The 14,787-nt window shown below is 41.3% G+C and overlaps 2 protein-coding genes across 6 annotated transcripts in view; one reads left to right on the plus strand and one right to left on the minus strand.

Moving 5' to 3' along the window:
* The window catches only part of SNAP23 (synaptosomal-associated protein, 23kDa), a 41,419-nt gene extending 30,666 nt beyond the window's left edge, over positions 1–10,753 (plus strand). For 2 of the 4 annotated variants that reach the window (XM_011941116.1, XM_011941117.1), the window contains 3 exons: positions 5,412–5,570; positions 7,055–7,199; positions 9,097–10,753. In XM_011941116.1, coding sequence (XP_011796506.1) covers positions 5,412–5,570; positions 7,055–7,199; positions 9,097–9,162 — 370 coding nt within the window. In that variant the 3' untranslated portion in view covers positions 9,163–10,753. The remainder of the gene's footprint in view (positions 1–5,411; positions 5,571–7,054; positions 7,200–9,096) is intronic. The other 2 variants (XM_011941118.1, XM_011941119.1) reach the window with 2 other exon arrangements.
* The window catches only part of LRRC57 (leucine rich repeat containing 57), a 25,594-nt gene continuing 12,719 nt past the window's right edge, over positions 1,913–14,787 (minus strand). Inside the window, exons 7-8 of one of the 2 annotated variants that reach the window (XM_011941113.1) lie at positions 11,901–11,932; positions 1,913–1,985 (exon numbers count right to left, since the gene is read on the minus strand). The gene's annotated coding sequence lies outside the window, so the exon portion shown is untranslated. The remainder of the gene's footprint in view (positions 1,986–11,900; positions 11,933–14,787) is intronic. The other variant, XM_011941114.1, reaches the window with a different exon arrangement.

The raw sequence follows: 14,787 nt of genomic DNA on the forward strand, positions 1-14,787 counted from the left end.
ACGGGCGGATCACGAGGTCAGGAGATCGAGGCCATCCTGGCTAACACTGTGAAACCTCGTCTCTACTAAAAGAATACAAAAAACTAGCCGGGTGAGGTAGCGGGTGCCTGTAGTCCCAGCTACTCGGGAGGCTAAGGCAGGAGAATGGCGTATACCTGGGAGGCGGAGCTTGCGGTGAGCTGAGATCCGGCCACTGCAGTCCAGCCTGGGCGGCAGAGCGAGACTCCGTCTCAAAAAAAAAAAAAAAAAAGAAATGGTAATGGACCAAAAAACAAACATGCCAGTTGGTAATCTGTGCACTTACAGGCATTAACTGTTGACTGAGGGTCAGGTTGAAGTTGAAGCCAATGAATTAAAATATTTATCCAGTGATTTACAAAGCAGTTTTATGTCTGTTATCAACAGAACATTTTATAGCCCTGCTAAACATTAAGTATTGTTATTATCCTAGTTTACTTACAAAGAAAGGGATTCTCTGAAATTGAAGTTTCCTTAAGATTCTGTACCTTCTGAATGACATGCGTAGGATTGGGATTTAAGTTATTTTACTCCAAATGCTGTTACTTTTGTTTGTTTGTTTTTTGTTTGTTTGTTTTTAGATGGAGTCTCACTCTGTCGCTCAGGCTGGAGTGCAGTGGCGCGATCTTGGCCCACTGTACCCTCCGCCCTCCGAGTTAAGTGATTCTCCTGCCTCAGGTTCCCAAGTAGCTAGGATTACAGGCGTCTGCCACCGCGCCTGGCTAATTTTTCGTATTTTTAGTAGAGACAGGGTTTCACCATCTTGGCCAGGCTGGTCTTGAATTCCTGACCTCATGATCCACCCACTTTGGACTTCCAAACTGCTGGGATTACAGGTGTGAGCCACCGCACCTGGCCTTTTTGTTTGTTTTAATCCTGACCTGTCCCTTTGCTTCTTCCAGATTAACTATTTAGTGTTCCAATATAGAGACTACTAGAGTCTGTAGACAGACTACCAGAGTAATCTAAAGTACTCCTCCTGGATCGCTAAATGTCCCACTGACCTTATATAAAACACAACAAGTGATTCCCAGGCTTTACCCCATATGTATTGGAGTAGAATCTCCAGAGTGCAACCTACATATCTATGTGTTCTACAGCAGAGGCCCTCAACACCCCAGCCATGGACCACTACTAGTCCATAGCCTGTTAATAGAAACTGGTCCTCATAGCAGGAGGTGAGCATTACTGCCTGAGCTCTGCCTCCTCTCAGATCAGCAGTGTCATTACATTCTCATAGGAGCAAGAACCCCATTGTGAACTGCGCATGTGAGGGATCTAGTTGTGTGCTCCTTATGAGAATCTAACTAATGCCTGATGATCTGAGGTGGAACAATTTCATCCCCAAAGCATCACCTGGTCCCCATCTGTGGAAAAATAGTCTTCCATGAAACTGGTCCCCAGTGCCAAAAAGGTTGGGGACCGCTGAGATCGCTCTGATACTCAATTAAGTTTGGAAGGTATTACCTTTAAAGCATCTAAGACCCTTTGGAAGGAAAGTAATTAATTTAAAAACATTACTATATTTGTGAACATTTTTTATTTTATTAACTTAAGTAAGCAGCTATCTGACAATGCCTTAAAAACAGGTTCCAACTTGATGGAGGAAACTCCAGGGTGATGGCAAGTGACAGGGTCTCGAGCAACCAAAAGGCATTACCTAGAGTGGACATGCTGAATGAGACACAATGAACTGTCACACCACCTCTTCATAAACATGCAGAACATACTATAACTACAAGAAAAAAAGTAGTTTTTTTCCCATCCCATTTGAAGGTAAACATGCCAACACAATGCAAAGCTGTAAAAAAATTCAAAGTCAGCTTTTTGTGTCTTTTCCCCTTGATACAGAAAGAACATCTTCAAAGATCAAGTCTTCTTTTTTTTTTTTTTTTTGGAGACAGAGTCTCACTCTGTTGCCCAGGCTGGAGTGCAGTGGCATAATCTGGGCTCACTGCAACCTCCGCCTCCCAGGTTCAAGTGATTCTTCTGCCTCAGCCTCCTGAGTTGCTGGGACTACAGGGGAGTGCCATCATGCCCAGCTAATTTTTATGTTTTTGGTAGAGACAGGGTTTCACCACGTTGGCCAGGCTGGTCTCAAACTCCTGACTTTGTGATCCGCCTGCCTCGGCCTCCCAAAGTGCTGGTATTACAGATGTGAACCACTGCACTTGGCCAAGATCCAGTCATTTTAAAGACAGCAGAGTTTGATAACCAATCTGATTCTTTGTTTATAGACTATGCTTCAATCAAAAATCATTCACATGATCATTTTAAAACAATTCATTGGCACCTTATGCCCTTATATCTAATTATGGAAAGAAGAATTCTCATAAGTGTAAATAATTTTTTCAAATATTGCCTCTTAATGTTGGGAAGGAGTTTGGAGTGTATATATATCCCTTAATAGACCAGAACCCACAGGTCATGTCCCAGTCTACTCCTCTTTTTGTGCTGTCAGAAACATAATATCTCATTAGTTACTTTGGAATTTCAACCCTCTCTCTTGAACCTGTTCCACAATCTGAAATTCTAATAAAAGCCCCACTTCTATTACCTCTGTTAATATTTGTGGTTATTAACTTTCTGTTAAACTAATATATTGCTTTTGTTTTATTTAGTAGCACTTACTCTGCTCTAGAATTTTGCCTGGGACCTTTCTTATTATTAACAAAGAATATATGTGAATATTTATTTTAAAAATGTATATCCTACCTTGTTCCAGGAAGAATTTAACATGACTTCATAATAAATAAATGAGTTAATTAATAAAAATAGCATAGAAACATAATTATGATAACTTAAAGTGGTACCATGAAACACACTTTGATAACTAGCCTTTCAGTGTTCATAAATTTGCCTTTGCAGTGCCTCTCACAAAGAAAGTAGTAGTATCCTTTCTGTAATATTAATGGTAAAGGTCTAAGGTTCAATTCTAGGTTTGCCAGAAATGAATCCTCACATGCCTATTAAGGAATAAGTAACTTTTTTCATAAAATCTCTTCCCTACCTTTTTATTTTGAAATTTTAAAACTTCCTTATTAATGTAAAAGATAGAATAAATCAGAGACCAATATTTGAGCAACATACTATTTTGTTTTTGTTTATAGAAAAGTGAAAACTAAAATTGAATAAAAGCTTGACTTTAGCCAAATAATCAAGAAAAGTTTTGTGCTACTTTTCCATAATAGCCATTTTTTTTCCCTGTAATAGCCACTTTTTCTTTCTTTCTTGAGATGGAGTCTCACCCTCTTGCCCAGGCTGGAGTACAGTGGTGCAATCTCAGCTTACTGCAACCTCCATCTCCCAGGTTCAAGTGATTCTCCTGCCTCAGCCTCCTGAGTAGCTGGGATTACAGGCACATGCCACCACACCTGGCGAATTTTTCTATTTTTAGTAGAGACTGGTTTTGCCATGTTAGCCTGGCTGGTCTCGAACTTCCAGCCTCTGGTGATCTGCCCATGTCGGCCTCCCAAAATGCTGGAATTACAGGTGTGAACCACTGCACCCAGCCTGTAATAGCCATTTAAAAGTCACTTTCCTAGGCTTTTTTTTTTTTTCTTGCCAGTTGGGTCTGTTTGAGTGGTTAATTCCATGGTAATACTCTGGCTCTGACTGATTTTTGTCTCTGTCAGCTATACCTAAAGCATATGCTTTTATTTTTAAGAGATTTAGCCTTATGACTTTTTTTTTTTTTTTTGAGACGGAGTCTCACTCTGTCACCCAGGCTGGAGTGCAGTGGCGAGATCTTGGCTCACTGCAACTGCTGCCTCCTGGGTTCAAGCAATTCTCCTGCCTCAGCCTCCCGAGTATCTGGGACTACAGACGCACGCCACCACGCCCAACTAATTTTTGTATTTCAAGAGACAGGGTTTCATTGTGTTGCCCAGGCTGGTCTCGAACTCCTGAGCTCAGGCAGTCAGCCTCCCAAAGTGCTGGAATTACAGGTGTGAGCCACTGCATCTGGTGATCTTTTTTTTTTTTTTTTGAGATGGAATCTCGATCTGTCGCCCAGGCGGGAGTGCAGTGGTGCAATTTCAGCTCACTGCAGCTTCCGCCTCTCGGGCTCAAGTGATTCTCCCGACTCAGCCTCCCCAGTAGCTGGGATTATAGGTGGATGCTGCTGCACTCAGCTAATTTTTGTATTTTTAGTAGAGATGGGGTTTCACCATGTTGCCCAGGCTGGTCTTGAACTCCTGGCCTCAGGTGATCCACCCACCTCAACCTCCCTAAGTGCTGGAATTATCGGCGTGAGCCACTGTGCCTGGCCTCAATCTTTTTTTTTTTTAAGAGGAAACTCTTAAATGAAAAGCTCCTACACTATAGGATTTATGAATGACCACTTATGTGGTCAAGGTACTTATTTGTCCACTGATTGTCCAATTTGGAAATTATTCATGCTTTTCTTTCCTGATGGCTGGTTTGTTTGTAAGAAACCATTGTTTAAATTTTCATGGAAAATTCTAATAAAAACTGATTAGCTGGAACTACACTGGTTCAAATTCAGTCTTCTTATTTTAAAACTTTATTTATTTAAGATTTAAGGTCTCACTCTGTCACCCAGGCTGGAGTGCAGTGGCACTATCATGGCTCACTGCAGCCTCGACCTGGGCTCAAGCAGTCCTCCCACCTCAGTCTCTCGAGCAGCTGGGACCACAGGCGTGCACCACCACACCCAGCTGATGTTTGTATTTTTTTATAGAGATGGCATTTTGAGGCAGGGAGCAGTGGCTCACAAGCCTTTAGTCCCAGCACTTTGGGATGCCGAGGTGGGTGGATCACTTGAGGTCAGGAGTTTGAGAGATGGGGTTTTGCCATGTTGCCCTGGCTAATCTTAAACTCCTGAGTTAAAGCAATCCACCCACCTTGGCCTCCCAAAGTGCTGGGAGTACAGGTGTGAGCCACTGCACCCAGCGTCAGCCCTCTTATTCTGTCATCCCTTGTCAACCTCTGAGGTGCCTTCAAGGAACCTCTTAAGGTATCCCAGAACACTTTTTCTAAGGGACCTTTTTTTAAGTAATGTGCATTAACCTCTTTTCCAGATAGTGCTGGATACACTAGGAAGAGAAAAGCAAAACGATAGTGCCAGAGGCTAAGGGAACCTGAAAAATCAAATATTTTTCTTTTTGCTACTTGCTAACAACCTAGTAAAGATTTGGTAGAAGCAGTATTTGGACCTTTTTAAAATTTTTTTTAGTGTCAATGGGTTTACATAATTCATCTATTTCCTATCCCATATTGCCATGGAGCATAGTATAGATCATCTAGACTTAGCTGTATGCAGCTTTTCTACTAGAGTTGTTAGTGTCATCCTCAAGGTAACAGGCGCTAATAATTAGAACTCTCCCTCTTCTTTTTTTTGGTATCTCCCTACACTCCTGACTCTTATATAGAACAAAGAACTTTGAGTCTGGCAAGGCTTATAAGACAACATGGGGAGATGGCGGAGAAAACTCACCTTGCAATGTAGTATCTAAACAGCCAGGCCCGGTGACAAATGGTCAGCCTCAGCAACCAACGACAGGAGCAGCCAGTGGTGGATACATTAAACGGTATGCCAACTCCTCCCGATATTCCTGTACCTTTCTTAATGAATGGTTCACTTAGGAGATGAGTTTAGCAGTACATGACCCCTAACTAATAAATAAAAATTGTATTTATTCCATTTTAAAAATGCATTTAAAAATCTGCCCACTGACAAAATATGGTGGTTTTTTTTGTTTTGTCTTTTTGTTTGTTGTTTTGTTTTGAGAGAGAGTCTTGCTGTGTTGCCCAGGCTGGAGTGCAGTGGCGTGATCTCAGCTCACTGCAACCTCCACCTCCCAGGTTCAAGTAATTCTCCTGCCACAGCCTCCTGAGTAGCTGGGACTACAGGTGTGTGCCACCACGCCCAGCTAATTTTTGTATTTTTAGTAGAGACAGAGTTTCACCATGCTGACCAGGCTAGTCTTGGACTCCTGACCTCAGGTGATCCACCTGCCTCGGCCTCCCAAAGTGCTGGGATTACAGGCATGAACTATCACACCCGGCCAGACAAAATATTGACTGTGGTGGTTGACCTGGGGTGACGGGATTAACTTTTCTTTATACTTTTCCGCACTTTCCGAATTATTGAACTAGACATACTTTACTTTTGTATATAGAAAAAAATATGTTTTAAAATGTGTCATCTAGAGCAAGGGTCAGCTAGATTCCTGTAAGAAGATCTGTAACAGGCCGGGCGCGGTGGCTCAAGCCTGTAATCCCAGCACTTTGGGAGGCCGAGACGGGCAGATCACGAGGTCAGGAGATCAAGACCATCCTGGCTAACCCGGTGAAACCCCGTCTCTTCTAAAAACTACAAAAAACTAGCCGGGTGAGTTGGCGGGCGCCTGTAGTCCCAGCTACAAGCAGGAGGCTGAGGCAGGAGAATGGCGTGAACCCGAGAGGTGGAGCTTGCAGTGAGCTGAGATCCGGCCACTGCACTCTGGAGAGTCAATATTTCAGACTTTTCAGGCCATACAGTCTCTTGCAATTACTCAACTCTGTTGTAGGGTTAAAGCAGGCATAAACAATATGTAAACAAATGTGCATACTCTGTTTGAATAACACTTGATTTACATAATCAGATGGTGATCCAACCTCTCTTTTAGAGCCGTGGTTCTTTAGATAGACTTAACTGTGCATTAGAACCACTTGAGGGGCTTATGAAACCATAGGTTTCTGGGACGCACTTACAGTTTCTGATTTAGTAAGTCTGGAGTGGAGTGTGAGAATTAGCATGTTCCCATGTCTAACAGCTTCCCAGGTGATGCTGGGAATTACGCTTTGAGAAACACTTTTAGAGTTTCTTTTCTTACATGGCTTTAAGTCACTGTGCTCTCTTTGATGAGTCTTCCAGTTTTTATTACAGAATGTTTCCCAAGAATGGTAACCTATATTCCTTTGGATCTTATACTTGCTGAGAGTCATTTTGGTACTTTTGTGAAAATTAAATCCAGATTTACTCTATTTACATTCAGAAAAATCTATGGAATTAACTGTCTTCTTGTGATAGCATAACTAATGATGCCAGAGAAGATGAAATGGAAGAGAACCTGACTCAAGTGGGTAGTATCCTGGGAAATCTAAAAGACATGGCCCTGAACATAGGCAATGAGATCGATGCTCAAAATCCGCAAATAAAACGAATCACAGACAAGGTAAAAGCTTTTTATTGCCACAAGAAAATGAGACACCCAGTTCAGTGTTTCCGTAATAGACAGCTGTGCTAGATGCTGTGGGGGACATGGTAGAAGAAGCTCCTGGACTCATAGGTCTTAGTTCTGATGAGGTGGTGGTTCTTTTTTTTTTTTTGAGATGGAGTCTCACTCTGTTGCCAGGCTAGAGTGCAGTGGCACAATCTCAGCTCACTGCAACCTCCGTCTCCCGGATTCAAGCAATTCTGCTGCCTCAGCCTCCCGAGTCGCTGGGACTACAGGCACACGCCACCACGCCCAGCTAATTTTTGTATTTTTAGTAAAGACGGGGTTTCATCATGTTGGCCAGGATGGTCTCAATCTGTTGACCTCATGATCTGCCTGCCTCTGCCTCCCAAAGTGCTGGGATTACAGGCATGAGCCACCACGCCCAGCGAGATGGTGGTTCTAACACATAAAACAAGAGCCAAGTCCTCCCCCTCATGGCAGTTGGTACCTTTTGAAACCAGAGTTTTGGAATGTAGTAGTTTTACTTAAACCTTCACACATGAAGCTTAGTATCTACTTTAACCTTTGACTGTGTTTTTTTCTCTCCCAAATGAGTAAGTTTTATTTTGTTAACTAATTTTTTAATTGAGAATGGGGTCTTGCTCTGTCCCCCAGGGTAGTGCAGTGGTACAATCACAGCTCACTGCAGCCTACCTCCCAGGCTAAAGCTAAAGCTTTCCTCCCACATCAGCCTTTTTTGTTAACTAAAAATAAATTAAGTTCCTGAATCCTCATCTCATGAAAGAAAATCCGTTCTGCAGAATAGTTAATATAGAGTGGTCACACGAAATAGAGTCATGTGAGGGAAAGAAAGTTGTGATTCTTTTTTCTTCCCCCTTAACTTTACATGATACTATGAAAGTGAAATTGTTTTTGGTGTTTCGATGTGTCACATGTAAAAGTCATACTTTGGCCAACCGTGGTAGCTCACACCTGTAATCTCAACACTTTGAGAGGCCGAGGCAGGAGGATTGCTTGTGCTCAGCAGTTTAAGACCAGAGCAAGACCTAGAATGTACTAAAAACATTTAAAAATTGACTAGGCGTGGTGGCATGTGCCTTTTGTCCCAGTTACTCTGGAGGCGGAGGCAGAAGGATTGCTTGAGTGTAGGAGTTGAAGGCTGCAGTGAGCTGTGATTGTACCGTTGCATTCCAGCCTGGGCAACAGAGTGAGACCCTGTCTCAAAAAGAAAGAAAAAAAAGTCATACCTCATTAAAATCTCAGTGAACTTTAAAGTTTAGGGTGAGTTTTTAAGCTTAGCTCTCTGTTAAATCACTTTTGATGGATTTTAATTGAAACAGTGGTTCACAAGATGCTTTAAATGCTGCAGTCTGGGTTTAGGCTACATTTACCTGTCATTTTAATTCAGATGTTGGTGTGGATGGTAATAGATTCGTTCCAAAGATCTTTGGAAAGGTTATTTCAGTCTCTCCAGGTTAGACTTAGGGTGTCTGAATCCAGATGAGATTCTGTGATTCAGTTCAGAGGACTCACACGAGGTCCAATCTTTAACAGAGAAGAGCACTCTCATATTTCATCACATCAAAAAATGCCATTGATTACAGGATGCATCCCAGTTTCAGGCGTGTTAAACTATGAAAAAATGTGTTGTAGAATTGATGAAATATTGACAAGGTCTTATATGTTACACCTTTGTCATGTTTATATACCAGGGTTTTTCCAAATGAATTTCATGTTCTGTTACTTCTTGCCCAACATGAGTTTTGTAATGTAACTTCACGTGGTTTCTTGGATTTTCTCAGTGTGTCAGTTACTCCAAGTGTAAAATGTTTAATTTTTATTAGAGTTACTTACCTTGTAAAATAAAGCTGATATCGTTCTTGTTTTTCAGGCTGACACCAACAAAGATCGTATTGATATTGCCAATGCCAGAGCAAAGAAACTCATTGACAGCTAAAGCTACTGCTGTTCTTCTTTATCATTTATTCACTTCCGTAGCTCCTCCTTGAAAGTTATTACCTTTTCAGAGTTTAAATTTTCGGTTCCACGCTCTTCTAATTGGGAGATAATATGGAAGAAGGGCCAGAGCAGTCACAGCCCTCCTTCTCTTTTGTTTTCTATTGAGGGCCGACTGCTGCTTGGCCTTCCTTCTAGTATTTTCTTTTTCAATTCATACTCTTAGATTGGTTTTCATATGTCATGTATAGTGTTTTCATCCTCCTCATATAGTTTAGCAGGTTCTTTTGCTTTCAAGATTTGGAAGCATTGCCAAAGACAGCCATGAAGAAGGAAGCTGTAGATGTGTTCTTTGCTGTTGTTGTTTATTTTTGCTTTTGTGGTAGAGGGAGGGACAAGAGATAAGAGGTTGTTACCTCAGTAAAAACCTTCAGGCCACAAAACAAAAAGTTGCATAGCCACAGCGAAGATGTAGTTGAATATAGTTTTTGATTTAAGTTGCGGTTATAGCCAATTTAGGCTAATGCTTGGTTTTGGAGCTTTTATACACAAAATTTTTGTTAGGCATCACAGTTTTGCAACCTCTGCTCCAAAGAGAAAAATAGAATGAGTTTTCTTTCTTTCTTTTTTTTTTTTTTCCTGAGTCAGAGTCTTGCTCTGTCACCCAGGCTGGAGTGCAGTGGCGCGATCTAGGCTCACTGCAACCTCAGCCTCCTCGATTCAAGTGATTCTCCTGCCCTAGCCTCCTGAGTAGCTGGGATTACAGGCGCATGCCACCACGCTCAGCTAATTTTTGTATTTTTAGTAGAGACAGGGTTTTACCACGTCAGGCTGGTCTTGAACTCCTGACCTCGTGATCCACCCGCCTTGGCCTCCCAAAGTACTGGGATTACAGGTGTGAGCCACCGTGTCTGGCCGAGTTTTCTTAAAGTGAGCTTAATTTCTGAACTCATAGTGATTCATATATGTACATAAATCTGTGATCCCATTTCTTATTGCACCATTCTGGAACACTTTGTATAAATGAGTGGCTTTTTATTTCATATTATTAGTAGTATCATGGTTCCATTACAGGCCTATTAACCTCATACATTGTCATTAGTCTTTGAAGAAAAAATATGTAAATATATATGTGTAACAAGAGAATTTCTCTCTAAAGCAGGGCTTAAAATGTTTTGGAAAAGTTTGACAAAGTATACCACATGAATTCAGGTTTACCTCAATGCTAAGAATTATGTTTAGTTAGGAAAAGGAAAGTCATTTTGATCTCAGGTAGAAAAATAGATTGCCTTGAGTTTTATGTAGCTTTAGACTTTAAAAAGTTAGAATTTATTCTGTTACTAAAAATTATTTGAAAAAATTATACCTCTGGTTTAATTGTGGGTGATTACACACTGTCTTTCTCTTACCCTTGTGTATTGAATTATGTCCATAATCAAGTTGATGTGGATCCTGAAAAGTGTTATGAAAATCTGATTGGTATTTGTCACATTTATTTTAAAATTAGCATCTGAACACTTCAAAGCTGTCAGTGTGAATTGGTTTCACCAATAACCACTGCTTGATCCTTACAATTAAATTTTTTAACTAACTAATGGTATTGTTCTTTCAAATAGGTAACATGTTTCTATGACTGTTATTTGGGGGAAAATAGTTTCATCAGCTCTCATTCAACAAATTAATAAAGCAAAGATCCATAGAGCACTACAACAGGAAGCTGCCTTTAGCATCTTTCCGATATTTATTGAAAATATTGATAGGACTTAAATTTACCTTGCTAAAATTTGTTGTGCGGTTCATTTTAATCATTACTAGTCTTACTCACTTGAGCTTAAATATACTAGTGACTAGAAGGGTAATGGTTCTGTGTGAGAACTACAACTCACTGGAGAAGATACAGTTAATGTGGGAGCTTTCAAAGGCTAAAGTGGAAAATATTTAAATTAAGTGAGATGCAACTACACCCTCTGTAATAGAAATGTTCCACGTCAAAATGAGTGGTTTGGCATGTGATGGTAAATGTGTAAAGTAAGAAGGTGTAAAACGGAGGATTGTGCTTTACCTAAATGCATTTCCTAAAACCATTTACCAAAAAAAATTTTTTAGCACTGTTCTGGATAAAGGAAATAGTTCTGAGAATACCAGCATGCTACACTCACAGTATAATTGGTTAGAAGCATGGGCTGAGGCATTATCTGAATTTTCACTCTAGCCAAAGTGACTGTAAGGTCATTTCTGTGCCTTAATTTGTCTGTAAATGCATATTAATACAAGCATACCTCAGATACTGAGGGTTCAGTTCTAGACTACTACCATAAAGCTAGTGTTGCAATAAAGTGAGTCACATGAATTTTTGGTTTCCCAGTGCATATAAAAGTTGTTTACACTATTCTGTAGTCTATTAAATGTGCAATAGCATTATGTCTTTAAAAAACAAAGTATGTACCTTAATTAAAAATACCATGTGCCAGGCGTAGTGGCTCATGCCTGTAATCCTAGCACTTTGGGAGGCCAAGGCGGATGGATCACTTTACGTCAGGAGTTTGAGACCAGCCTGGCCAACATGGTAAAACCACGTCTCTACTAAAAATGCAAAAATTAGCTGGGTGTGGTGGCACGTGCCTGTAATTCCTCCTCTGAAGTCTCTTTTTTGTTTGTTTGTTTGTTTTGAGATGAAGTCTCACTCTGTCGCCCAGGCTGGAGTGCATTGGCACGATCTCAGCTCACTGCAACCTCTGCCTCCCGGGTTCAAGCGATTCTCCTGCCTCAGCCTCCTGAGTAGCTGGGATTACAGGCAGGCACCACCATGCCCAGCTCATTTTTGTATTTTTAGTAGAGACAGGGTTTCACCACGTTGGTCAGGCTGGTCTCGAACTCCTGACCTTGTGATCCACCTGCCTCAGCCTCCCAAAGTGCTGGGATTACAGGCGTGAGCCGCCATACCTGGCCTCCTCCACTGAAGTCTTGAAACGCTCAGTCATCCATGAAGGTTGGAATCAACTTCTTCCAAACCCCTGTTAATGTTGGTATCTTGACCTCCTTTCATGAATCACGAATGTCCTTAATGGCATCCTTTCCAGAAGGTTTTCAGTTTACTTTGCCCATATGCATGAGAGGAATCACTATGGCATCTATACCTTTATTCTTAAGCAATAAGACCTGAAAGCTGAAATGACTCTTTTATCCAAGGGCTGTAGAATGGATATGTTAGCAAGCATGAAAACAACACAACATTAATCTTGTACATCTTCATCAGAGCTCTTGGGTGACCGATGCTCTGATGCTCATTATCAATAAGCAGTAAGATTTTGAAAATAATTTTTTTTTTCTGAGCAGTAGTTCTCAACAGTGGGTTTTAAATATTCAGTAAATCATGCTGTAAACAGATGTGTTATCTAGGTTTCATTGTTCTATTTATAGTGCACAGGTATAGTAGACTTAGCATGATTCTTAAGGCCCCTATATTTTCAAAATGGTAAATAAGCAATGCCTTCAGCTTGAAGTCACCAGCTCTGTTAGCCTCTAACAAGAGAGTCAGTCTGTCTTTTCAAACAAGCTAGGCATTGACTTCTCTCTAGCTATGTGAGTCCTAAATGGTGTCATTTTCCAATAGAAGGCAGTTTTATCTACATTGAAAAATCTATTGTTTACTGTAGCCACTGTCATCAATTATCTGGATAACGCTGCAGCTTCTCCATCAGCACTTGCTGTTTCATCTTACACTTTTATGTTAACAGATACAGCTTCTTCCCTTAAACCGCATGAACCAACCTCGGCTAACTTCCAACTTTTCTTCTGCAGCTTCCTCACCTCTCAGCCTTTCTAAGCATTGAAGGGAGTTAGGGCCTTGTGTTTACTGGAGTAGCACTTTTAGCTTCCTTCAAGAACTTTTCCTTTGCATTCACCACTTGGTTAATCGGTGCAAGAGGCCTAGCCTTTGGCCGGTCTTGGCTTTTTTTTTTTTTTTGAGACGGAGTCTTGCTCTGTTGCCCAGGCTAGAGTACAATGGCACCATCTCAGCTCACTGCAACCTCTGTCTCCCGAGTAGCTGGGATTGCAGGTGTGTGCCACCATGTCCAGCTAGTTTTTGTATTTTTAGTAGAGACAGGGTTTTGCCATGTTGACAAGGCTGGTTCGAACTCCTGACCTCGGGTGATCTGCCTTCCTCGGCCTCCCGAAGTGCTGGGATTACAGGTGTGAGCCAACACGCCTGGCTATGACTCTTCTTTTCACTTGAACTTAGAGGCCATTGCAGGGCTATATATTGGCTTAATTTCAATATTCTGTCTCAGATTAGGGAGGCCCAAGGAAAGGAGAGTGATAAGGAATGGCTACTTGTTAGAGCAGTCAGAACACACATTTATCAATTAAATTCACCATCTTATGGCTTAGGCAAGAAGATGAGACCGTCTCTACAAAAAAATTTTAAAATTAGCCAGGTGTGGTGGTGCATATCTGTAGTCTAGCTACTCAGGAGGCTGAGATGGGATGATCGCTTGAGCCTAGGGGGTTGAGGCTGCAGCGAGCCATGATTGCACCACTGCACTCCAGCATGGGTGACAGAGTGAGACCCTGTCAAAAAAGTTTGCCATCTTATATTGGCATGGTTTGTGGCATCCCAAAACAGTTAAAACAGTACCATCACTGATCACAGATCACCATAACATATCATAATAATCAGAAAATCTGAAATATTGTGAGAATTTTCAAAACGTGAGACATGGATTGAGCACATGCTGTTGGAAAGACGGCAGTAATAGACTTGCTCGATGTAGGCTGCCACAAACTATCTGTGGAAAAACTTAATGGAGTGCAGTAAAATGAGGTATGCCTATAATTCCTACATAGCATTATATTGCATAGAGTGGTTAACAGGTAAAGCACTTAGAACAGTTCCTGGCTAATGTAAGAGCTTGTAAGTGTTAGCTGCTATTCTCTCCAAAGTGGAGCTCTTTCTGGTCAAGCAGCTCTGTGAATTAGATGAAAGGCAACATAGCCTCTCCCCAGAGAAACAGGCACACAAATGCAAATCATGCATAAATGAGGTTCATAAATGGAGGTCTTGAAAGCCCGTCCATGGAACCCAGGTTAAAACTTTCCCATAGCTTCTGCTATTGAGAAAGAAGAGAGGTGAGGCCATAGAAATTAGACTCCATCATGCATTAGAAACAGCTGTTCATTTAAAGCCCTTTGTGATTTTCTTCCATAACATTGGAAATTTGATTCACTTTTGAAAGGTAGTAAATAGTTACCACGAGCTCTGGAGTCTGACCACCTGGGATCAAATTTTGGTTCATTTTACTTTTAGTTGTGTGGCCTTGAGCATAATACTGACCTGTAACTAAAGAGGTAAACAATTGTATCCCCCACTGAACTTGTTTTTTAACACTAAGCTCCCTCTTCAAGTTTCCAGTCTTATAACCATAATGATCTGTATCCCCTATAGCCATGCCTGTTTTTTTCCCTTCAGTTTTAATTCATCCTTTGTTTCTTTTTTTTTGAGACGGAGTCTCGCTCTGTCGCCCGCGCTGGAGTGCAGTGGCCTGATCTCAGCTCACTGCAAGCTCCGCCTCTCGGGTTTACGCCATTCTCCTGCCTCAGCCTCCCGAGTAGCTGGGACTACAGG

Source organism: Colobus angolensis, unplaced genomic scaffold (assembly GCF_000951035.1).
Source record: "Colobus angolensis palliatus isolate OR3802 unplaced genomic scaffold, Cang.pa_1.0 Scaffold199, whole genome shotgun sequence".
NCBI classification, from domain to species: domain Eukaryota; kingdom Metazoa; phylum Chordata; class Mammalia; order Primates; family Cercopithecidae; genus Colobus; species Colobus angolensis.